The sequence below is a fragment of the Carassius gibelio genome, chromosome B14, assembly GCF_023724105.1.
Source record: "Carassius gibelio isolate Cgi1373 ecotype wild population from Czech Republic chromosome B14, carGib1.2-hapl.c, whole genome shotgun sequence".
Classification (NCBI taxonomy): Eukaryota; Metazoa; Chordata; class Actinopteri; order Cypriniformes; family Cyprinidae; genus Carassius; species Carassius gibelio.
In genome coordinates this window covers 11112261-11136811 of record NC_068409.1, presented here as the reverse complement: position 1 = coordinate 11136811, position 24551 = coordinate 11112261, and the positions used below count along the sequence as shown (strand labels likewise).

Below are 24551 nucleotides of genomic sequence, written 5' to 3'. Positions count from 1 at the left end.
CAGAAAGTAAAAGAAGAAGAGTTTGAAGAAGAAGAGTTTGAATAATAACGCTAATTTGGTGCTGCACAAGTTTTGTTCAAAGCACAGCTAGCTAGCTGGCTCAGGGGCCGTGATGTTTGTCAGCAATCACCATTAATCAAATGATTGAGATGGCCAGTCGATCAAATAAATGCGGGCTTTACAGTTCACAGAAGCCAAGTGACAAGTGTTATTTTGAAACACCAAAATCTCAACACAGATTTATTCAGAAAGCAATGAAACAAAAGTGTGTTCTATAATACAAGTGAAATGTCCAGACTTGTGTTTTATACTCTAGTTTTCAGAAATGAAACAGCCTGTATATCACAAAGAACAGTAACAAAAGAGAATACATGGGTACTACACATCATGTGTGAAATTAGTTAACTTGAAAAACATTCACACACTTCTCTACTCAGATGTGCCAATACAAGTCTTTTCGATATATGAATAAGCAAACATGAAATACACTTTTCCAGAATTTCCCACTGGTTTTACATGCTGCAAGTAACCTGGATTCATTCAAAGGCAAGAAAATGTCAACTGAAATTGTATAAAATTACATGTGCTTAGTAGGAAATTCTGATCACAGATCAGCTTCCTGTTAACTTGTGTTTATCAGCATATAAGACACTCCAAATGATTGGGTATCATAACCCCCAGAGGTTTCATATGTATAGGAAGAGATCCTAAATTTGGAGAATTTAGGGAAAACTATTTACGTAACATCTAAACAAAAACACCCCCCCCCCCCAAAAAAAAAAAAAAAAACACTTTCAATTTGCCTTGTAGTAAAAAATCCACATTCAAGTCAACTTTAAGTAGCTGTGGGTTAAAGTGTGCTAATAAAAAACTGCCCATCGGTGGAAACAGTATTTCCAGATTAAACTACAGTACAGAAGAACTGATATATTCACTTACTCAGAATGGGTTGTAACAGATGTTTTCTTTCATTAATGTTGTGAAGGAGTGTGATAGTGTTATCTAAAACAGCAAACATCAGCTGAAAGGGTTAAAGTAAGAGTGTTGCTTAGTATAATTTCCCTAAAACATTATCTTTTCTTGTTAATACTGGACGTAAGGTAGTTTGAAAGTGAATTATAAAGGCTAATACAGAGATTAAGTAGGAGTGTGTGAACATGGCACCATAGGAAAGCAGAGTTGTTTTGTACAACATCTACCAGTTACACTTTATGACCATTCAGAACTGCTGTGGTCCCTGAGACCAGTTTCCACTCATTCACACTTGATTAGATTTTGAGGCCGTCTTTCCAGACGTCCCGTCTGGCGCGTTCAGTCAATGTAGTCCTTGACGCTGAGCATCGGCTCAACTAGCTGATTGTGGACGTGCATCAGCCCTGCAAGACAGAAGATCCATCAGTATGTTTAGGAAATCCAGCCCAGCCAAAAATATTAAACCCCCAGGAGAGACCAAAGCCCTTAAGACCGGACAGATCGCGTTTCTGAGAAAAGCGCTTGTGATGGACATTCCAGACGGGTTTAGATCTTGAACCTGCCGTCTTTACACAGATATTGACCTTGAGACGGGCCAAGCACTAAAACCAAGATGAGATCATGAAAAACGATGAAAAGCAAACACACAGCTGCTCTACTGGGTTCCTCAGAGGGAATAGGGATGGCTAAAATTGTGTGGTTGCTAAGATTTTTTTATTGTTTTTAAAAGACATCTCTTATTTTCTGCAAGGCTACATTTATTTGATGAAAAACACAGTTAAAGCAGCAATATTGTCAAATATTTTTACAATTTAAAATAAATGTTTTCTATTTGAATATATTTTAAAACGCAATTTATTTCTGTGATACACAACTGAATTTTTAATATCATTTCTTCAGTCTTCAGTGTCACACGGTCATTAAGAATTAATTCTAATATGCTGATTTGCTTGTTTTTTTTATTATTATCATCAATGTTGAAAAAAAACTGCTGATGTTCAAGATTTTTTGATAAACCAATTGTTCAAAGGAAGAGCATGATATAAAACAAATGTGTAATATGGTAAATATTAACGCATCCTTGCTAAATACAAATTTTAATATATATATATATATATATATATATTTTTTTTTTTTTTTTACAAAAAATTTTGAACAATAGTTTGCATATGAAACCTGAGGCCATGAGAATGTAAAACATTTCATGAAGTAACAACAGTAAACGTCAATCAAATTCACACAGAATTTTCAAACATGAATGAACATGTTTCTTACCTTTTAACGCTTGTTTTAATAAGTAACTATTTAGTCAATTTACCAGTTTTTTGTTCTTCAAAGAATCTGCTTCCACCGAAGAGCAACTTTCTGTCTACGTGAGTCAAAGATTTGCCCCTCGGGCAGCAGAGAGCTCAGTCACGTACCTTTGAAATACTTCACAGTTTTGACCCTGAGTTCCAGTGTCGCATCTTCATCACAAATAAAAATGGTTCGTGGATGCTGTTGGAAGGCAGATACCGTCCACATGTGGTTCACACCTTCCTCGATGGCTTTATACAGGGCAAAGGCCTTATGCGCCCCGGTGATCAGAATCATGACCTGCAGATCCAGGACAAAAAGGCAGCATTGTCTTAAAATGACCACATTCAGAATGGTAGAGACACATGTTGTTCAGAAGGCAAACATATGTCAGAAAACTAGTTTAACTTTAGAGTAAGACACCAATGTCTATGTCTAATTAAAAAAAATCCTAAAACAAAAGAAACTGCATTGCTTCATTACTGTAATAATCATTTAATTAAGTGATTTTTTTGCAGTCTACAATGCGACTTGAAGAGGTTTTAGGAGATGCACGCTGTCTGATATAATAATATGATGGTGATGATAATCAGGTGACCCGAAGGACTTTTTACCCAGCATCCTGTCTGTTAAAGTATTCAGGTATGTTTATGTACTTGTTTGCAATTCCAGCACAATCAGTCTCACATTGAATAGGATAGGAGTCTTGAGACACAGACTCCTATTCAATTCAGTGCTGTAACAAAGAGAACATTTGTTACTATATAAAAGATAATTATATTTATAAATTGCAGATGACAAATGCTCCAAACAAAAATGTGTCTGACTGGGACAAAAGGAAGACACTGATATCAGGATGCTTTTGAAATAAAGGATGCTTTTGAAATAAAGGACAAAAGATGTTGTGTCCATTATACATTCAGATTCATGACTTAAATTTTAAAGTATTACGACTTTATATTGATGTGGTAAGTAAAATGTTTGCATTGTGATGTTAAATTGATGCCAAACACATTCCCATTTTATTCACTGAAAATAGAATTTCTTTCTTTTTAAGGTGCTTTAAACTATGCAGCTGATCACTTTGTTTTCTTTTCTGAGCTTTATATGCCAGGTTTGTCTTTTTCAGCTGAATGATCTCCTCCTTAGTTTCCTGTATTCTTTATATTTACCTCTCTGGCGTCCATCACTGTTCCTACTCCAACAGTGAGAGTCATGGTGGGCACTTTGGAAAGATCGTTCCCAAAGAAACGAGCATTGGCTACTATGGTGTCTTTGGCCAGGGTCTTCACTCTGGTCCTGGACACAAGACTGGAGCCGGGCTCATTAAAGGCAATGTGCCCATCCGGACCAATGCCTAAAAAAACATGGAGAAAGATTAATAACAGATGAATGGATGAAAATATGCAATGATTCTGAATATAAAAGTAATTGGGTATGAAAGTAAGTACGGCAAATGAGTGAAAAAGGGCATTAGTTGAAATGTGCAATCTACTGTGTATGTTTTCGTCATGTAACTAACAGTCTAAAGCTTATATAATTTAAACCAGATTTGTTATTGTCAACTAAAACCATAACAAAATTGATTATATTAATTTCAATAAATCTGCAATCAAATAAAATATAAATATTAGATTAAAAAAAAAAATTAAAGCCAAATAAAAATGTTGTTTACATTTATTAAAAAAAAGACTAAGAAAAACAAAGTTAAAAATATTAAAATAAATGCTAATTCAATATAAATTGTATAGAAATAATACTACAATGAAACTGAAACAAATTCTATCAATTATTGCTACAGCAAGCTTAAGAATCAATTCGGTGGCCAACAAACAGACCTTTGATTTTGGAGTTGAATGTGCAATCACCATACAAGCATTACTAACAAAAAGCATTTGTTATTGCAGCAGTTTAACAGTTTTGTGAGTGCAGATTAAGATATGCATCACAAAGCACTGTTTCTGGTGTCTCTCGCTTTATCCGTGTCTGAAATACCAATTTATTGGGATCGGATTTATTGAATGCACCTCCCACAAACAGCTCAATTCCACCAGCAGCAGTGATCTGCTGCTCAAAGGCTTCACACTCGGCCTGCAGGTCGCTGGCGTTGCCGTCCAGTATATGAGTGTGCTGGGGCTCGATGTCGATGTGCTTAAAGAAGTTATTCCACATGTAGGAGTGATAGCTCTCGGGATGATCCCTGGGCAGACCTGAAGAGGAAGACAAATTTAGAAAGAAATTATAATGCTGCTTTTAATTATTACATTCTTTTCTAATATTGCATTCAATTAATGAGAATCATCACTGAGAATAATGTAAATGAAAAAAAGTAAACCAACTAGATTCATTACGATGAGAGTTTGATGGAAAACATGCTTTTTTAGCATGTTGTGAAAATGTCAGTGCAACTATAATGTTTATTAAATGTTTTCTCAACTAGACTAGAAAGGGATGAGGATGAAGGGCCATTTATGCGTTATCCATGCGTCGATTTGCTGCATCGGCAGCTCTAGTTCTGCAGTGTTTTGAGATAGTTTGTGGAGATCTTGTGTACTCAGCACTTTTGTGAGAAGCGATCTGTGCAGTTCACTCACCCACATACTCATCCATGTTAAAGGTCTTCACGTATTTGAAGGACAGGTCTCCATTCTTGTGGTATTCGATCAGCTTTCTATAGCAGCCGAGGGGTGTGCTACCTGCAAATAATCAAATTACATAAAAATCATAATTTTCCTGATATACTGAATTTACAGATTGTGATAAATTTCTGAGAGAAATAGGATATTCGACAAGAAAGATCCTTGGTTTTATACATTGGGAAATGTTTGGTAACTTTTAGTTCACCTGTTGGGAGTCCTAAAGTGAAGTATCGGTCAGCGGTGGGTTTGAACTGGATGATCCGGTTGCGAATGTACTTTGCAGCCCATTCGCTGGCCAGATCATAGTCGTCCAGAATCACAAGTCTCATGACTTCTCACAGATAACAGGTCACTGCAACCTTAAGACTCTAGAAATAAAGACAGATCAATACTGGATTGACCAACACTGACCAATTCTAATGACCGAGCAAAGCCCGTTCCATTGAGGGGCAAAACAACCAAGATGCACATTTGCTTTAATAAATATGATCGAATAACATCGACAGTGTATAATCATCATGGCAAATATATAACGTTAATCATAAAACTTCATATGTTTGCTTTTGAACTTATATTAATGTTATCATATCCTCTAGCTTTATTTACAACCAGTTGCGTTTTTAAGTGTCGTTACTTGTCGAATAATGGTTATGGATATATGATGGGTAATAAAATCTTTTACTTACAGTGATAGAGCGCAGGATCTCAGCCGCGTCCGGGTGAATGGAATGGATACAAGTTTTCTTCGAAAACACTGATCATGTGATCGAGTTCCGGTCATGTGCGCTTGACGACACACTTCCGGGTTGTAGCACCTGCCCATATATGGAGACCGACGAGGCTTTTCTTTAATATGAAATAAGCAATGTACAGTATGAAAGAAATTATAATAAGCATTTTGGATATCGTTTAAATTTGAAAATATATGAATTAAGAAACATTAGTGTTTCGTATCGTACTGACGCTGTTGTTTAATTAAATGTATGTTTCATTGGTATGACAAACTGTACAATTTTAGGTAAAATAATAACAATAGTGCAAACATCTATCTATCTATCTATCTATCTATCTATCTATCTATCTATCTATCTATCTATCTATCTATCTATCTATCTATATTTTATATTTTATATTTTTGTCGAATTTTCCCTACGGTCATTTAATTTGCTTCTTTTCTACCATGCCTGACCTTGCAGGAGGACCCCAGGGAGACAGACGGCTGAGAGAGAGAAGAACAGAAGGCGTGGAGGATTGAGGGATGATAGCGTGCAGAAGTCTGATTCATTTTGGCGAATCGGTTCGTTCGGACATTTCGTTTCAAAAATGGTTCCGTCGATTCGTTTGAGACCACACTGTGAAATGTTTAAAGAAACAGCGGCGGGACGTTTTTGTTTTCTTTTCTTTTTTATCTCTTTCTCTTCGTCTTTATGTGTGATTAAGTAAATATGCATTTATGTTGTTTTGACAGAGTTGTTTTACATACAGTTATATATATATATATATGGACAATGACTTTCTCATATTTTCGGCTCTGTCTGCCACTACAATCCAGATGAAATTGTAGTGCTGACTTTTAGCTTTAATTTAAAGGGTTGAACAAAAACATAACATAAAATGCTTAGGAATTTCAACCATTTTTATACACAGTGCCCCCATTTTTTAGGGGCTTGAATGTAATTGGACAAATAAATATAATCATAAATAAAATGTTCATTTTTATTATTTTGTTGCGAATCCTTTGCAGGCAATAACTGCCTTACTAACTGCCTTAAATGTGGAACGCATGGACATCAAAGACTGGGTTTGCTCTTTTGTGATGTTTTGCCAGGCCTAAACTGCAGCTGACTTCAAGTTGTTGTTTGTTTGTGGGTCTTTCTGCCTTTTGTCTTCAGCGGCTGAAATGCTCAATCAGGTTGAGATCTGAAGATTGACTTTGCTGCATTTGACTGAATCTGGGCAGATAGTATATCCCTGTGCACTTCAGAATTCATCTGGCTGCTTCTGTCTTCTGTCACTTCAACACCAGTAAACCAGTTCCACTGGAAGCCATGCATGCTCATGCCATCACACTGCTCCACCATGTTTCACAGATGATGCTGAATGCTTTAAGACATGACCTGTTCAAAGCCTTCTCCATAGTTTTTTCTTATTGTCATTCTGGTACAAGCTGATCTTTCAGCCGCCCAAAGAATGCGTCTGTAGTCTGGGTTTTTTAGATGTTTTTAGAAGTCTATTCAGGCCTTGTTTGCACCTTGTGGTGAACCCTCTGTATTTGCTCTCATGAATCTTCTCTTGATTGTAGACTCTGACAGTGACACGTCTACCTCCTGGAGTGTGTTCTTCTCTTGGCTGGATGTTGGGAAAGGGTTTTTCTTTACCATGAAGAGGTTTCTCCGATCATCCACCACTGTTGTCCTTTGTGAATGTCCAGGCCTTTTTCTGTTGCTGAAATCACCAGTGAATACTTTTTTTTTTTTCTGAATGTAGGCTACTAAACTGTTTATTTGACCACTCCTAGTTCCTGCTATCTCTCTGACAGATCAAAGTGTGCAATTTTTTTACTCAATTTATTGTATTTAAAGTGTAATGTGTATGATATATAATAATAATTATTATTTTTTATTTTATTTTTTGCTAATTGATTAAGCTACCATTTGTATAACCATAGTTTTACTACAAATACCATAATTTGTGGTTACCATGGTTCAACTACAGCAAGTACTACCAAGGTTTTTTCATTTATAATAAAACCATGGTTAATTTTCGTAATGTTATCTGTTTACATTTTTCGGATTTGTTTGGTTGTCTGCATCTCTGTATATACATATTGGACACTATTAGGTTCATGCAATTTTCTTCGTTGGTGGATCCTAAAATTAAAAAGTAAAATAATTCAAATAAATATATCGGCATATTAATTTACTTGAAAGTGCTGTTAGTTTCTTTGTGTAATTCAGTTCGATTGCAAATTATGTAATTTATTAATTAATTTTTCTATATTTCTTATTAAATATGGCTAAATATCACAAATTGTGAAATGTTCTCTTATAACAGTTGCGATTTACAAACGCGTTGCGAATCGGTTCAACTGAATCAAAATAAAGAACCATTTCAAAACAGCGATTCCTTCGCGAATCGGACCTCGCTGGAAAGGGATGAGGGAGGGGTGGAGTCAGTGGCCGAAGAGAGGCTCTCTGCGTTCAGATGGAGGATTAAGCTGGTCCCTACCCTGACAGCATCCAGCACCGATACACAGCCCAAACATCATCCCACACCTGTGTCCCGTCTGTATCTGCCGGGTCCTGCTCCCTTCATCCCGTGCTGGCTCTCCATCGCCGGACCGCACCGGTCCACAGCCCCGGACCGGACCGGTGTCCTTTCAAACCACGAGGTGGGTGCAGCTGTCTCTGTTGTTCTTCTGCTTGTTCATTCACTGGACATGTGTTTGTGGAGCATGTTTAAAGGGTCAAGGGTTGATACTTTTAGGGTTTGGATTCATTTCTATTGTGCGCTCACTGCTGTTCGGACGGACGGAGAGCGAGATTCAAATCGGATTAAGATTAAACAGGGGAACCGATAGAAGATTCAACATTTGTTTTACGCTTTCTACATTACCACACATGACGATTTAGTCCTCAAATGAAATGGCATGAAATGGATTTAAAAAAAAAAAAATCTGTTCAACACATTGGATCGAGAAAATACAAGCCAGTCTGAGAGGAGCATTTTGGGTTTCGCGTCGGACGTGAAAAATATTTATAAATTTTTCAAAATAATAATTGAATCTGCTTTTAAGTCTGATTGTCATACTAGTCTAATCATGATTGCTTAACGCAGATTAGGGGTTGTGTGTATGGGAGTGCGTTGTAGTGATTCGTAAAAGAATCATTCGTTTGAATCGGTTCCTTGTAATGAATTGGTCTGAAGCGAATCTAATTATCCGATATATGGTGGTTTTAATGAATTATGACTATATTATGTAAAAGCCACAAGACACCAAATTAGTGTTTCCTTGTTTGTATGTCAGATTTTAGGCGAACTATGGCTATATTACAAAATAGCTGTCACATTTGTATTTTTAACGATCAGGCTTGAGCTTGAATAAACAGCACGTTGCTTATTGAGATAAAAGTTAAAAAAGCAAGCAGCTCTGTTACGCTTAATATAAAATTATGTTAAATCCTGTCACTGAATCGTTTTCAATGAACGAATAGTCAGACAGAATCGATTCGCGTTAATGACTCGGACAAGCGCTCGTGTCTTCACTATTGTTCAGTAAGCGCAGGTTATTTTGGAGACGCGCTCTTGACGCGGCGCGGCTCTTGCACGCACTGTGGCTTTTGCGTTGCGTCTGGACTATATTTGTCTCAGACTGCACATATGTTGTGGAAATAAACTAAGATTTTCTGTGGAGTTGTAAATCTCGTAGACCATGTGATTATGTCTTTCAGTGGCAGAGGGAGCACTGCTGTTTCTGAATGAGTGAGGTGTGGCATAGGCACCCTCTTCTCTTTCTCTCCCTCGCCTTCTGTGGTTTTTGAGCGCTTGGGAACACCGTATACACCGCGCTAGATTTTATGCTCTATTCCTGTAATATAGCTTTATTTTGCATGCATTTACATGGGGAGTGGATTGTAATTATGTACTCACGCGACCATGTGCGCGCGCACGCCACAGCCAAATGTACTAGACAGAGGATTATGTATTGTGTCAGGAGGAAGTGTAGAGAATAAGGAACATGATTATTTAGTGTAGGAAGTGTAGAGAATAAGGAACATGATTATTTAGTGGTGTGTGTGTGTGACGTACATGCTGAATCTAGAGACAAAACTTTAACTTTAACATACATATTTGTTTTATTATAATTTTATTTTAAGATTGATATCTACTAACAGCAAGCTTTCTTATAAAACAGTGTTGGGACACAACTGTGAATCTTTTTTTAAATAGGTATATTTTATTATTAATGTGAACTTACATTATATTTAACATGAAGTATTGAGTCATGGTTCGTGGATAAATTAGGGGTGAAAGATACTGGCATTATTTAAATCCATTTACTTTATCTATTTAAAATGACTAAATCAAATAGGTTTGATTTTAAGAAGAAATCAAATGAAACTGTACATTTATCTAAAAAACAATGCTATTTTTCATGGTTAGTAAAGTATAATACAACAATATAACACAATGGCAGTATTGCAATCTTTGATTTGAAGTAAAAAAAAACAGGTATTTGAAAATCAACGACAAAAAGACAAAAGAAAAATACATTTTGAAGTAATCAAAAAATAATATACTACATAAAACTATCATTTGGCAATTAAACATGATTTTTTAAAAAAGTTGAAATACAGTCTAGAGAAGGAAATGCCACTGTTTATCTTAAAAAGCAGGTTTCATAGCAGGTTTGTTTTAAAGTTTCACATGTAATGTCATGCAAATTAAATTGCCATTTTTGCTCCCTGAACCATGACTGCTGTTTTCTATTACGGGATATTGTTTCACATTTGAAGAATTAGCATGTGTGTGTGTTTACCTGTTTGGGTTGGAGAAGTTTTCTGCTAGGTGTGTGTGTGTGTGTGTGTGTGTGTGTGTGTGTGTCTACGTATTCTCAACAATTTGCGTGGCTTAAGGCTCAGCTGATGACTTGGTGATGAATGGAGAACATATGATGTAGTTCCAGTGCAGAGAAACGGCCTGCTGTACTTACACATCAGGAAATACAGGAAGCTCCTGTGACCCAAATTCACTCTTACTTCATGACACACACACACACACACACACACAAACATGCACAGGTTTTTCTACCTATTATTCACCTCTTTCATGGTCTCTGGCCTTCTCTTATCAACATAATTGGATCATTTGTGTCTAAATGAACATCTAATCTGAACCACTTTTTGTGAAGTACTTACAGTGAGAGTTTGTTTTTAAAGGTTAATAGCCATTTGTGGTGTTTTAGTATCATGTTATTATATTTGTATATTATTTATATATGTCATATGTATTAATATTGTTAATATATTGAATTTGTTTTGTTGTTGTCTTTTTATTATTATTATCATTTTTAGTTTTTTTCTTTATATATATATATATATATATATATATATATATATATATATATATATATATATATATATATATATATATATATAAAAGCTTTAGTTGTAATTATTTTAGTACGTCAAGTGAACTAAATAAAATGTTGTTTTGAAGTTTCTACCTTAAGGTTTTTTGATATATTGTATTGTATATCCATTAAAATGTATTTTATTTCAAGTAACTGGTTTTTATGGATTTAGTTTTAGTTAATTATAATAACCTACTTTAGTTTACGTCACAGCCTGGGGAAACTATACTTTGCTACATGGCTATTGCTATCAGGAGGTGTTTGTAATTTAGAAGGAGTGGCCTTTTCATTCTAAAGATAATTTAGTTGATTGTGTGTGCATCCTGTCAAACAAGTTGTTTTTCTTGCAGAAATTTAATTTAGTGTATTTTTAGCAAAAGCTATAAGACACAGACTAAAAGCAGCCTGACTTTCAGTGTATTTTTGAAATTTCAGGACCAACTTATTTTGTCCCAAGACACAGACCCCCAGAAGTCTCTACATTCTGTAATTACCAGATGCGAGTGCAAATGTCGAATATTAATCTCCAAATGGTGCCTAGATTTACCAGCATGCTGGGAGCTGAAAGCCCTCGGTCGCCGATGGAATTGAATTGAGAGTTTGCTCAAAAGGTTCTTTCTTTTATTATGCTAATGGCCGGCTCTGACAGGCAGAACGGGGAAGAGAAGGGCGATTTAATTAGAGCTAAAGAGGAAACGTGCAATCATTTTCAACACACACAACAACCTGCTGACTGCACAGACAAAGCAAAGGACACAGCATTATAATAGGGCTCAACCATTTATTTGGCTGTTAGTTAATGGGTAAAGGATGAAACACATCTGACCTAGTTACAGACTGAAGCTGTGAACTGCAATGTGTCTGCTGCATTTCTTTAGTCCTCAGTGGTGCAGTACCAACCCGGGACCGAACCCTCGTTTTAAAAGCATATGCCACATCTTATCACGTTATTCAGGAATGTGATGCAGCAGAGAACAGTCAATAGAGCTGGACGCGATGCATTACATTTTACGTGCATTTGCGCTATGTGAAATGTTAGAAATCTCTGTGGAATGTCTTAAATTCATTGGCGTTTAGACCTGGAGGGCCTATGGTTAATAGCTTCTTTCTTTGAGTCTCTCAGTGTGCAGAACTACTCATGCACGAACCTACTATTGGAAAGAAGTCAAGAATTATATCAATATGTCCCTCTTAAAGTCTTTTTTCTCTTTCTAAATAAGAACTTGTTTCTAAAATACATGTTTGAATAATGGTTAAATATAAGGGCTAAAAGGAATAGTCATTTACTTCCCTTCTTGTTACTCCAAACGCATTTTTTTTTTTTTAGGAATCTCTGAACAGCTGTTTCATATACTGTGAACAAGTATATTGGAGTATGTACTCTGACAAACTCCAAAAATGGCAAATAAACCGTAAAAGTCTGAAGTTTAAGTTATCAGAACAGACTCCAAGTTACGTTTACTAAAAGTCTTGCACGTATATTTGTTTTCAGTCTCAAGTTTGAATATATGCAAAACCAATGTAATTTGAGAGCTGGGACAAAGAAAACTTTTCAAAACTACTGTATCATTTTTGCATAGAGTTTGACTGCTTTCCCAGTCGAGACATTACCTAGCTTCAACATAAAAAATGTGGTTGGAATAATATCAGTTTCTGATAAAGTTGAAAGAACATTAATACTGTAAAGGTTAACAAAATACAAGGGCCCAGATTTACTATCAGTTAGCTCCAAGAAACTACTGTCAGGATTTACTTAAGGCACACGGTGGGAAATAAGTTATTTTCGCGACTCACCTTATTAAATATGCATTTGTAAGAATTTCCCTTTCAATCTGTAAATTTATGGGAGGAGAGTATTTAAATGAATCACTTTACACGATTTACTAAGATTTGCGTTCGTCACTTCACTGGTATTTGTGGCATTATTTAACATCCAAAAAATGCATATTTTATAGAACATATCTTACTAATTTAAATTTTTGGGTGAACTAATTCTTGGTTGTACTTTGCGCTGATCTTAGTAGATTGCGCTGGTCATTATGGAAGTGAGATGTTGCGTCTTTGTTCTTTTTTTGTTCCTTGTCAGTAAATCACCCACGGAATTTTCCCCTCCCATCAGCGCTTTTATGGAATTGTGCTCTTACACTAATTTGCCCTGTTTAGTAAATCTGGCCCAAGATGTGTAAAATACGCTGAAAGTGTATCACTCTAAATACAATTCAATATAATTGATGTCATAATATTTACACAAAAAACAAAACTCTTGAAATGTTCGGCAATGGCTTGGATCTTACAATCTCTCATCCTATTTTTCCATGAAATGAGCAATTGATGACAGAATTTTTATTTACATTGACCACTGTAATATTAAACCCAGACACAATACAGATGCAAGTTTAGCTCTTGCTAAGTCCCTCCCATTGTTGGCTGCTGTGGGGCGGCCCATCTTGGCCAAATCTTGCCTTGTCTTTTACTTGTCTTGTTCTCAGTTCAAATTGGATTTGAACATTCAGTGGCAGAGCCCACAGAATCATCCTCCTGATTCCATGCAATCCTTCAATCCTGCTGAAAGAGAGTGAGGTGGTTGGTGGAGGGGAAAGACAGGACTGTGTCAGCTGAGGGGAAGATGGGTGAAAGTAAGGACAAATGCAATGAAAGAGTGTCCAGATGGACAGAGTGTTTTGGGTTCTGATATAGTTTAATGCAGTTGCAACTTGCAATGGTGTTTGGGGAGTTGCAGTACTCTTTCTCAAATTCTGTGGGGCTTTCAATAATCAATGCAAAATACAATTAAAGTTTCAAAAATCCAATAGAGAGCATGCATTTTTAAACCACCCAGAAACAAGTTAGCATTGTTAGCAATTCTGGTTCCTTTGTTATTCATATTTAAATCCCTGCCACAGAGATGCTCCAGTCGATTAAAGATCATGGAAGTAGAACTTAAAACTGTCTTGAGGTGGTTGGATTTATTCACGCATGTCAAAAATATTTATTAAAAGCTTCTTTCTTTTCAGATTCTTATTTACAGCATTATCATAATAGGCTGTATATTAACTTATTGGGAGAAAAACTGGTAGTTCTATGTGAAACCAGACATTGAGCACCCCCATATAGCCAAAATGGTATGATCATAACACCTCAGCGAATATTCAACTGTGAAATTGGTAGTCGAATCCGGCTTCTCCTAGTCTCAGCCGCAGACGTCACTCCCATGGACTGCTGGTTAAACGTCTGATGCATATGGGACACAAAAGTGGAAACACTTCAGGAGTGTCGAAGTCGTCATTGGATTGGTTTAATTTTTGGTTGAATGTCGCGTTATTTATCATTCCACCTGTAAACAAAGATACCGTGCTGCCAAACCCCCTCTCGAAAGAAGATAGCCGGCATGTTTACAACTGTAACGACGAGTGATTATCAGGATCAACTAAATGCTGTATTTTCAAAAGCATGTGAAATATTTAAAGTTCACGGCATAGAATTTTTTAACTATGTCTGAGTGTGTGTTATTGTGGCGACATTTCCATGCCTCGAAACGTGGCGCTGAACGAAACGAACTGGGATTGTTTGTTGGACATGTCAGTCAAACGGCCTCATAGGTGGGCCTTGGCCAATGAAAGCTGTCATGTATTCCAGGTCTGGCTACTCAAGACTAGGCTCCTCCTATCAAAGCATTGAATCTTCGACTATTCAGGGTCACCCGTACTGCTCACTAGTTACTTTCACAGCCTCATTGTGTTTATAAATGCACTCTTGTATACTATTCTAGCTTCAATTTTCAGGGAACAATTTGTCAACTAGCCACACAACTTTAAGTATCATGCATATCTATAAAATAATCTGTGCATTACAAAATTCATGCCAAATTGTCAATGGTTTTTGTTCATGTTCGTTTGCAGCCCTTTTCTTCGACTGCTGTAGGAGCAGTTTAATGAGAGCTGTAAAGGTCAGAGTCACAAGCAAACATCCATTTCTGTCCCAGTCAGATAGGATAGGAGACAAACTCTCCATTGCGCAGACACGATCGCTATCGATTCCCCGGGAACTGTTTGTTTCTGAGCAATCAAATGATCCTGAAGACACCAATACAGTTTGCACATTTCCACCAGTGTATTCTTGGAAAGCAAAGAGATGTTGTTTCTGTGGGGCGATTGAAAAAAGTGTTATGCTATTCAATGGGTTTAAAAATAGCATATTCTTTAGAGAGCCAGGCTGTTGAGGCAAATCTTGCAACATGGTGTTGAGGACCACATGTCAGACTCATGCCAGGTCTTTTTATTTGCCCATTTCTCACTGACTGCTTCTTGACAAATTTGTTGCTGAGCAGGAATTATTTTATTCTGTCCACGAAGAAGAAAACCGCAGATGTTGCACACATGATGGTCTCATTGATTTTTTATAGAGGTATCATTTGTTTCGTATAAAGGTCTAGATGGTCTAACTGTTAATTATTTGTTATTCAAAAGAAGGATATGTCTTCATAATTTGTCGTCTTCTGAAATAGATTTCCATTTCGCAGACATCACTTTGTGTTTTGACTTAATTTCTCCATAAATCAAGAAACATGTTTCTCATATACAGTATAGCTTGCAAATGGCAATTTGCATTAAGAAATGGAAACCTAGTCAGAGTTATTATTGTAGTTTTTTTATATATTCGAAGAAAACAATGAACACAAAATGAACAAAAAAACTGTAAAGAAGATAAAAATAGTGGTTTCATTTTAAAGTAAATAAATAAACAAGATGCAAAACTATAATAATCTTGACAAATGTAATCCAGATGTTATAGCTAATATTAAATAATAATATTTCAGTGTACTTCATGTTTCATTTCAAAATTGAAATTTACTAGCAGTTTCTTAGTGAAAAGCTTTTTGGAGCAACTTTTTCAGTGTTGGCACATTTCCGTTTGATACATTGTTGAGGCTCTGAAGCACATGCACAAGTACAGTAGCTGCATTATTGGAATTCATTTTTCATGAGTCCTGCAGTCGGCATACGAGCTAGTTACCCAGCAGCATGGCATGCTAAAGAGGGCAAGCATTGAAAGGCTGGACCTCAACTCCACAAGGGCTGCAGTACAGGGACATTGAGAAATGGAAATCCCATCCAGGGGTCAAAGTCCTGCAGATGCTATAAGATGAAAGAGCCCAATGTATGTGACACAAACCTAGAGAGACGCAGCCTGAGGACGGCTCTCGTGACTGTTGCATGACTGCCGCCATCGCATGATTTCATGTGCACTGAACTGAAAGTCACAGAGCTACACACTCTGAAATGTTAATAAAGCGTGCTCGATGGACAAGCATTGCACATTACCGCAGTGAGGCTCAGCACAGAAAATAGATTAATCTATCAGGATTAGTGCAGAAATGCAGATTTATTTGCTGATTCTGATGCAGGGCCAGGTGTGCAGTTACACACAGTCAAAAAGTCTGTCTTTTGTATTTCTGATAGTATAGGAGCGAGTGTCTCAATGTTTGCACTGAAATGGCCTAAATGTTGTTGTTTCTTCTTCCCCCAATCAAGAATCATCATTTAAACCAAACACTGTTTTCACTAAAATAAAAATATTAGAACATGTTTTCATTTAAATGCACCAATATTACATTATACGATAATAAACAGCATTGCATATAGTTTAACTAAACCATTTTAACATGAAAAATGCCACATGGAATCGTTAACGTAAATTAATTGTTCATTCAGAGTTTGGAACTGATTCATTGAAGTGTAAAGTTTTAACTGATTATTACAATTTTTTTATTTATATTTATAAATTAATTATTTATTTATTATTTAAACGTTTTCTATTAAGAAGAAAATTATGTTTTCTAATTTGAGCATGCTGCGCGTCATAACACGTCTGTATGTGTAAACATAAAGAAGTTGTCCTGGCTAGTAGGTTATCCGCGCTGGAGCCGTGCACAACTCAAGCGGGAAAGGTAATTCTGCAAATAACTGAGATGGTGACAAAGAGGCAAAATTTACGGACTGCAGCTTCTCATGCCACTTATTAATCAGAGACACTAACTAACAATACTATCTTAAGTATTTGGCTTAAAAAAAACTAAATAATAAATTTTTCAGTGACAGAATCATTATTATTATTCAGGGTGTTGCCCAGTTGTAATCATAATACAAGTATGAACATAATCTAATATAGTGAGTAATATACCGTATTTTTCGGACTGTAAGTTGCACCTGAGTATAAGTCGCATCAGTACAAAAATACGTCATGACGAGGAAAAAAACATAAGTCGCACTGGACTATAAGTCGCATTTATTTAGAACCAAGAACCAAGAGAAAACATTACCGTCTACAGCTGCGAGAGGGCGCTCTGTGTTTTCAGTGTAGGCTACAGGAGCACAGCGCCCTCTTGCAGCTGTAGACAGTAATGTTTTCTCTTGGTTTTTTCTCTCGGTTCATGTCAAATTAATTTTGATAAATAAGTCACACCTGACTATAAGTCGCAGGACCAGCCAAACTACGGAAAAAAAAGTGACTTATAGTCCGGAAAATATGGTATGTTACATTGTAGGACATATATTTCCGACTCTAATTATGAATATGCTTGTACCTCTATCAGATCAGTTCTCATTGGTCCTGATGGTCGTGAGGGCCCGTTTCCGCCACCTCTCAACCAATCCCCACAAGAGAGATGTGACATCCAATCACACGCTGAGATTTCTGGATTCTGGAGCTGTTCGGACACAAGCCACACCCAGGTGAGCTACATTTCATCAAGCTAGTCTGCTGTAAAAGATGCAAGTGTAACAAATGGATGCATCCAGTTGTGACAGAAAGCATATTTTCTATTAGAAACACCCAGGGATTTATGTATCTGAAGATACTTAGCTTCCATTCGGTCATAGATTCGAGCTGCTGTGGCTTCTATTGTGAATCTGAATGAATGAAAACCATACCTGTTTGATTTTCCTTGCACTACGAAAACAGGTAGTTCATGTTAAAGGAATACTTCATCTAAAAATGGAAAAGTCAGGTATAATTGGCTTTAATGCTTATGATGTTCACATTCTATTTTCCCTACATTGAAAGCAAGCAGGAGGTCACTTTTGCTCCTAAAAGGACATAAATGCACCATAAAAGTAGTGACTAGACTATGACTAGAGTGCTATCTGTTAGCTATGGAACTGGAAATGTAAGTTCCCTGTAAGTTCCCTTATGGCTGCCAATCTGATATAAATAACACTAAAATAACACTGCATGGGATAGGTGAAATCATTGTGACATTAAAGAAATAAGGAAAGTTGGTTGTCATCGCATCAGTTTACATTTAGGTCAGCCTCACAGTGCAGTGGGTCACAGTCACATTGCATGACTGTTGATGGCCAGTGCATTCAACCAGCAATGTGAAGCACTCAAGCAAGTATAATAAATACTAATGGAGAATGTCCTCTAGCAGATTATCATCTAGAGTCATTCCTGCATTGGTGAAGAGCCTCGGATATTTGACCTAGTGACTGAGTACACGGGTTACGGTTACATATTAAAAGTGATTCTTTCTGTAATGGATCCTGCATTTAGAACGGGATGGAGAGGAAGTGTGAGCGAGACATCAAGCGGTCTTCTTTAAGAGCGTGCATGGTGCTTATTATAGGCGTCTGCTTAAGTGCTGGAGGAGATGGGGGTTGGGACAGACATGGGAGGGAAGGAGGGAGGGTGTAGAGTTACTGTAGGCAGCATTAATAGATGCTTTGAGGTGGTTCAGAGCTGGAGATCCTGTGGCTGTACGCCTAGTAGCTGTTAGGATGACTTATAGCTCTGATTATAGATGAATAACAGTAAGATGTTGCTTATTGTGAGCATCATGATGTGCCAAGTGCTTTGACGGACAGCGCTACAGCAATTCCAAGATTATGATTTAGCATCATCCATGTCAGTCTCTTTAGTCCAGCAATGAAGTTATAGGGACAAAAACTGATCTTGTGTCAGTTTTATAATGTAGGTTCATTTTTAATGAATGTTATGAATTTGAAAACTTTTGTATAATGCAAAATGGATGATACATGACATGAAATAATCTTAAACAAATCATTAAGGAACCAGAACCATGTCTAAATGTATTTCTGTAAATTCATTTTTGAGGGATGATCTCCAGCAGTCATCGCTTACAAAAATGAAATATTTTCTTTTTTTGTTTCAAAAGAGACATCTTGGCCCTTTTTGGTGATATATTGAAGCAAAGAGACTGTCAAAAACCTGGCAACCGACGCTGCTGAAACTGCAGTCATGGGGCCAGACTGTACAAAAGTCAAGTTATGTTTATTGTCATTCTCTTCATTACAGGCCAAGTTTGAGAGAATAAAATATTGCTCTTCCTGAACCATGGCCTATAAAACAAAATAAGATGGCTGACCCTATATGTCAAAAAACAACACGTACATAAATTTTAAACCATTGTATAAAAATAAAAAAAATAGTACACACTAGTAGTGTGCAGGATAGTGGGAAGTTATTTGAGCATAAGTTTAAAAGACTCTACACTCAATGCCATAGAAGAACCATTTATGATTTCACAAGGAATCATTCAGTCAAATGTTCTTTAAAGAACCATCTCTTTCTTACCTTTTTATGATCTGGAGAACCTTCTTTCACCACAAAGAAACTTTTGTGAAACAGAAAGGTTCCTCAGATGTTAAAGGTTCTTTATGGAACCATTTAGACAAAAAGGTATTTTTTGTGGCATCGTGAAGCACCTTAGTAAGTATGTAAGAGCGAGAGTGTAGTAATGCTGCATTAAGACACTATTAATTGAGTTTGAGCGCGACAGCTAGTGATTTTGACTGAACTGTGCAGTATTAGTCAGAGAATGACAGAATGAATTGGGCAGAAATCACTTAGCCTAACAGGAGTGCTGAGTGATTGTGAACGGGAGCAGCTGAGTGCGAGTGTGAGTGTCTAAATCTGAGCTTTTACTGGACCGCCGCAGGCTGATGACTGCAGTGTCATTACAGCAGCTCTCAAAGGAACTAAATGAAATACTGAGGCTGAATGTAGTGTCATAGAGCCTGTCTTCTTTCAGCATGAAGTATTGGCCGAGAAGTGTCTAGTCTTAGCTTTAGATAAACCACTCGAAGCCCTTCTGCTGATGCGTATTATACAAAAAAGTGGCAAGAACAAGTTGAAATTGCCAGTTTGAAAGGTTTGTCTATTAGATATTTGCGAGATACTCTAAAGTTTCATTTGATGCTCTTAGTGGCATGCAAATTAGATTTCAAGTTATGTCTGTGAAATAATCTGCAGTTTTCTAGTTATGCTCAACTTTAAACTATTTAAACAAGACTGAACTAAATTGTCTTCTGTAGAGCTGCTTTATATCTGCAATTGAAGTTGTTTCATAATTGATGAATTTTACTAAATTATCACTGTTCCTGTTTATTACTGTGACTTGATTTGAAAAAAGTGTGGGACATTAACCTACACCTTAAAGTCTAACAAGTTCAGTTTACTTAAAAAATGGTGGAAGAATTATTGGCTAAAAGTTAAGAAAGCAGACTCTTCCTGAATAAACTGATATACACTAGAATGTTGATTAATGTTATTTAATATTTAATAAGATTACATCAAATTGTTAACATTGTTATATTTTGTAATGCAAACTTCCTAAATACTATTATCAAAATGGATTTAACCAAGGACACATAAAGAAAAAACTGATTTCCAACATTTCCTCTTGTTTTACAACAACTAGTACAGAAGGCAGTCAAGACAAACTATATTAATATATAATACTGTAGATTCAATTTGGTAGCTTTTTGCTTTGAGAGCTTTCTCCAGTGTGAATATACTATAGGAAGAACCTTTTGCAGTATGACTTTATTAAAAATCAATACACAAGTGTAGATGTTCCACATACAGTACTCTCGGACAGAAACTGAGAGCTGTGCTTGATGTCTGTCTGCTCTGAGTCTTGCAGAAGATGCAAAAATGCAGGTGGAGAGAGAAGAGACCTCGTGTTTTTATGGATGAACAGGAGTTGAAACTGTCACTGCAGACATCTTCATGACTCCACAAGGGCAACGGCTCTTACCTGACTCAGCAAACACACACACACACACACACACACACACACACACACACACACACACACAGCTGCATAAGAAATTCTTTACATAAAACCTTACTGTTTTATTATCTGTAGTCATTTTACTCTCATCCAATTACTTTTGCTGTGAGCTATGAAATATCAATAGTATCTCCTGCTTAACACATAAGTGCAGTGCAGCTGCCCGTCTCGGATCTGCAGATCTGGATCAATCCGGATTAAAACGAGTGACTAAATGACACCCTTGCTAGGTGGGCGTACTAATCCACTAATACCTCACACACACGCACATGTTCAGCGCTCAGATTGCATGCTGGATTAATCCAGTTTGTCACAGTACCACGAGAGCCGCAAATCTAGATGCACTCGAGGAGCCTTGGAGGTCAAGAGGTCATCTGAACTGGGTTTACATGCATTTCCAATTTACAGACAGCATGAAGCAGCATTTGAATATTCAGGATGATTATTTTTGGAATATACAGTAGGTCAGGGCTTAATTTGATCCATTAGATCGTGGATGTTGTGAATGGAGCATTACACTTATTGTTGCTCATATCATATGTCCTGTAATCCTAACTATTAAACTCAAGTGTGTAACTCACACCACAGCATTTCTGCTCCAGACGTAAATGACTCCTCAACTCACGTGCGAGGAAAAATGTGCTGCTACTTTACTAAGTGATCAGAGTTTTCAAACCAATCAGAACAACTTAGCAGCTGCATAACAACCCAGTAAAAATGCCCCAAAACAATAGAAACTGCAAACTACTCTGTTTAGAGTAATCTGAATGGTGTTTACTAAAAACCATGGAAATTTATTTAGAAGATGAATTGGAAACGTTGATTTCATCTGTTTAATTCTAGTATTCAGGCAGCTTCATGAAACAGTCGAAGCTGTATTCAAAGGCCAAAAATGCTGGATTTTGATTATTGTTCTGTATACATACCGTATTTTCCGGACTATAAGTCACACTTTTTTTCAGAGTTTGGCTGGTCCTGTGACTTATAGTCAGGTGCGACTTATTTATCAAAATGAATTTGACATGAACCGAGTGTCATGATCCTGCCCTTGTGTCCTTGATTTTTCCTAGTCTTGAGGCAGGATCATGACAGACCCTTGTTTTGTGTACAAGCGCATGGCCTTGTCTTTGGGCCATGTGCTTGTGTTGTCTCGTTCCCTTGCCCCGCCCCCCTTGTTATCCTAGTCGTGTCGTGATTGCCCTATCTGTGTCACCTGTCGTGTCTTAATTGTTCCCCCTATTTAGATCTCCTAGTGTGCTCTGTCTTGCGTCGGTTCATTGTGTTACTTATGTGTTTCTCAGATGTGTTCCACACTTGTGATTGTATCCTGTATCCTGTATACCGTGAGTGTTTGTTTATAGTTAGTGTTTAGTGTCTTTATCTGGTCAGCCCTGTCTTGTTTGGTTTTAGTCCTTACCCTAGGTATTGTTTTCCCCCTCGTGGGTTTTTGTTTTCCCTTTTTGTATTTAATAAACCCTTTTGTGTTGAATCCTGTCTGCACTTGAGTTCCTCCCTTGCAAACCCTGACAGAATGAACCGACCCCCAAGGAACTCAGCAGACAGGAGGCAATGCTGGATGGCATCAGCCAGCCAGCGAGATGGTTTTGAGGGCTCTCGCCTTGTGGTGTTCCGGGGGACCAGGGGAGGTCGTTCCGGAGCGAGCGGGCGAGAGGAGGAGCCCCAGAGGTCCCCACCTACCCAGCTGCTGGCGATCCCGGAGGGTCGTGTCCTGGCCGTGGCAACCCTGGGGGGTCAGGCAGGCCCCTCCCAGAGTCCTGAGGTGCCCTCCTCAGCCAGCAGTCTCCCCATGAAACGAGGGAGACGGTTTTCATGGGAGTCGGCTTCAGAGTCTTCGGCGTCCGAGTCTGCCCTGTCCGAGACCAAACTCCCCCAACCCGCCTCTGACCCAGCTGTAGCCTCTGCACCGCGCCCGAGGAGGAAGAGGAAGAAGAAGGGGCCTGCCGGTCCTGTGACCCTGTCTCCTCCCGAGTCAGCAGCGGTGAGCGTGCCTGAGCCAGCAGCGGTGAGCGCTGGCGTGCCCGTGCCAGCAGCGGAGAGAGCTGGCGTGCCCGTGCCAGCAGCGGTGAGCGCTGGCGTGCCCGTGCCAGCAGCGGAGCGAGCTGGCGTGCCCGTGCCAGCAGCGGTGAGCGCTGGCGTGCCCGTGCCAGCAGCGGAGAGAGCTGGCGTGCCCGAGCCAGCAGCGGTGAGCGTGCCCGAGCCAGCAGCGGTGAGCGTGCCCGAGCCAGCAGCGGTGGGCGTGCCCGAGCCAGCAGCAGTGAGCGTGCCCGAGCCAGCAGCAGTGAGCGTGCCCGAGCCAGCAGCAGTGAGCGTGGCCGAGCCAGCAGCGGTGAGCGCTAGCGTGCCCGAGCCGGGAAAGAAAGCTGTATGCAAGTCGGCAGTCGTGAGAGCGGAGGAGAGAGCCGCGGCCGACTCTGCAGCAAAGACTCTTGTACAGTCGGTTTCATCTCATAAGGAGATGCCTATTGTCCTAGCTGCTAAAGCATTTTCTGATTATTTGTCCCGTCTTGTCCAAATTTTAGAAATCCCCGTCAGTCCTGTCTTGTCCCCTGACCCTGTCCCCAGAAGTCCCAAATGTCCAGCCGTTGTCTCCCCGTGTCCTGTTGATGTGGCCCCGTGTCCTGTTGATGTTGTCCCCCCGTGTCCTGTTGATGTTGTCCCCCCGTGTCCAGTAGATGTTGTCCCCCCGTGTCCAGTAGATGTTGTCCCCCCGTGTCCAGTAGATGTTGTCCCCCCGTGTCCAGCTGTCGTCTCCCCGCGTCCTGTAAGTCTTGCCCCGCGTCCCGTAAGTCTTGCCCCGCGTCCCGTAAGTGTTGCCCCGCGTCCCTTGTCTGCTCCTGTCATGTCCCCTGTCAGTTGTCCTGAGACCCCTCCCCGCCCCTCACCACCCAGACCTGCCCGTACCCCCCGTCGTCAGCCTTCGTCCTGTCCTCCTAAGATTCCTACCCCACCCCCCCGCCCTGGTCTGTCCCCCATGAACTTTGTGGTCCCGCCCCCTCCCCTTCCCTGTTTGTTTTTTTTGTTATGTCACCCTAACCCTGCCATTGTGTTTTCATGTTTGCCTTTGTTATTATTAGTCATGTCTTGTTGGTTTGTGTCTGTGTCCCAGTCTGTCATGTCCCGTGTTTGATGTTCCCTTGAGGAGCGTCTGGAAGCCGCTCCTTAAGGGAGGGGTTCTGTCATGATCCTGCCCTTGTGTCCTTGATTTTTCCTAGTCTTGAGGCAGGATCATGACAGACCCTTGTTTTGTGTACAAGCGCATGGCCTTGTCTTTGGGCCATGTGCTTGTGTTGTCTCGTTCCCTTGCCCCGCCCCCCTTGTTATCCTAGTCGTGTCGTGATTGCCCTATCTGTGTCACCTGTCGTGTCTTAATTGTTCCCCCTATTTAGATCTCCTAGTG

At 38.7% G+C, this 24551-nt stretch overlaps 2 protein-coding genes across 2 annotated transcripts in view; one reads left to right on the top strand and one right to left on the bottom strand.

Annotated features, from left to right (window-relative positions):
• Positions 1 to 208: 208 nt before the first annotated feature.
• Positions 209 to 5747, bottom strand: gnpda2 (glucosamine-6-phosphate deaminase 2). Its single transcript, XM_052574852.1, has 7 exons — positions 5594 to 5747; positions 5113 to 5275; positions 4863 to 4964; positions 4296 to 4478; positions 3441 to 3625; positions 2394 to 2568; positions 209 to 1376 (listed from the first exon to the last, which is right to left on the bottom strand). Exons 2-7 carry the CDS (start codon positions 5234 to 5236, stop codon positions 1312 to 1314), a joined length of 834 nt encoding a protein of 277 aa, XP_052430812.1. The 5' UTR covers positions 5237 to 5275; positions 5594 to 5747; the 3' UTR covers positions 209 to 1311.
• Positions 5748 to 8061: 2314 nt separating this feature from the next.
• Positions 8062 to 24551, top strand: part of LOC127971589 (uncharacterized) — a 39201-nt gene continuing 22711 nt past the window's right edge. The window contains exons 1-2 of the mRNA XM_052574704.1: positions 8062 to 8298; positions 17633 to 17771. The gene's annotated coding sequence lies outside the window, so the exon portion shown is untranslated. The remainder of the gene's footprint in view (positions 8299 to 17632; positions 17772 to 24551) is intronic.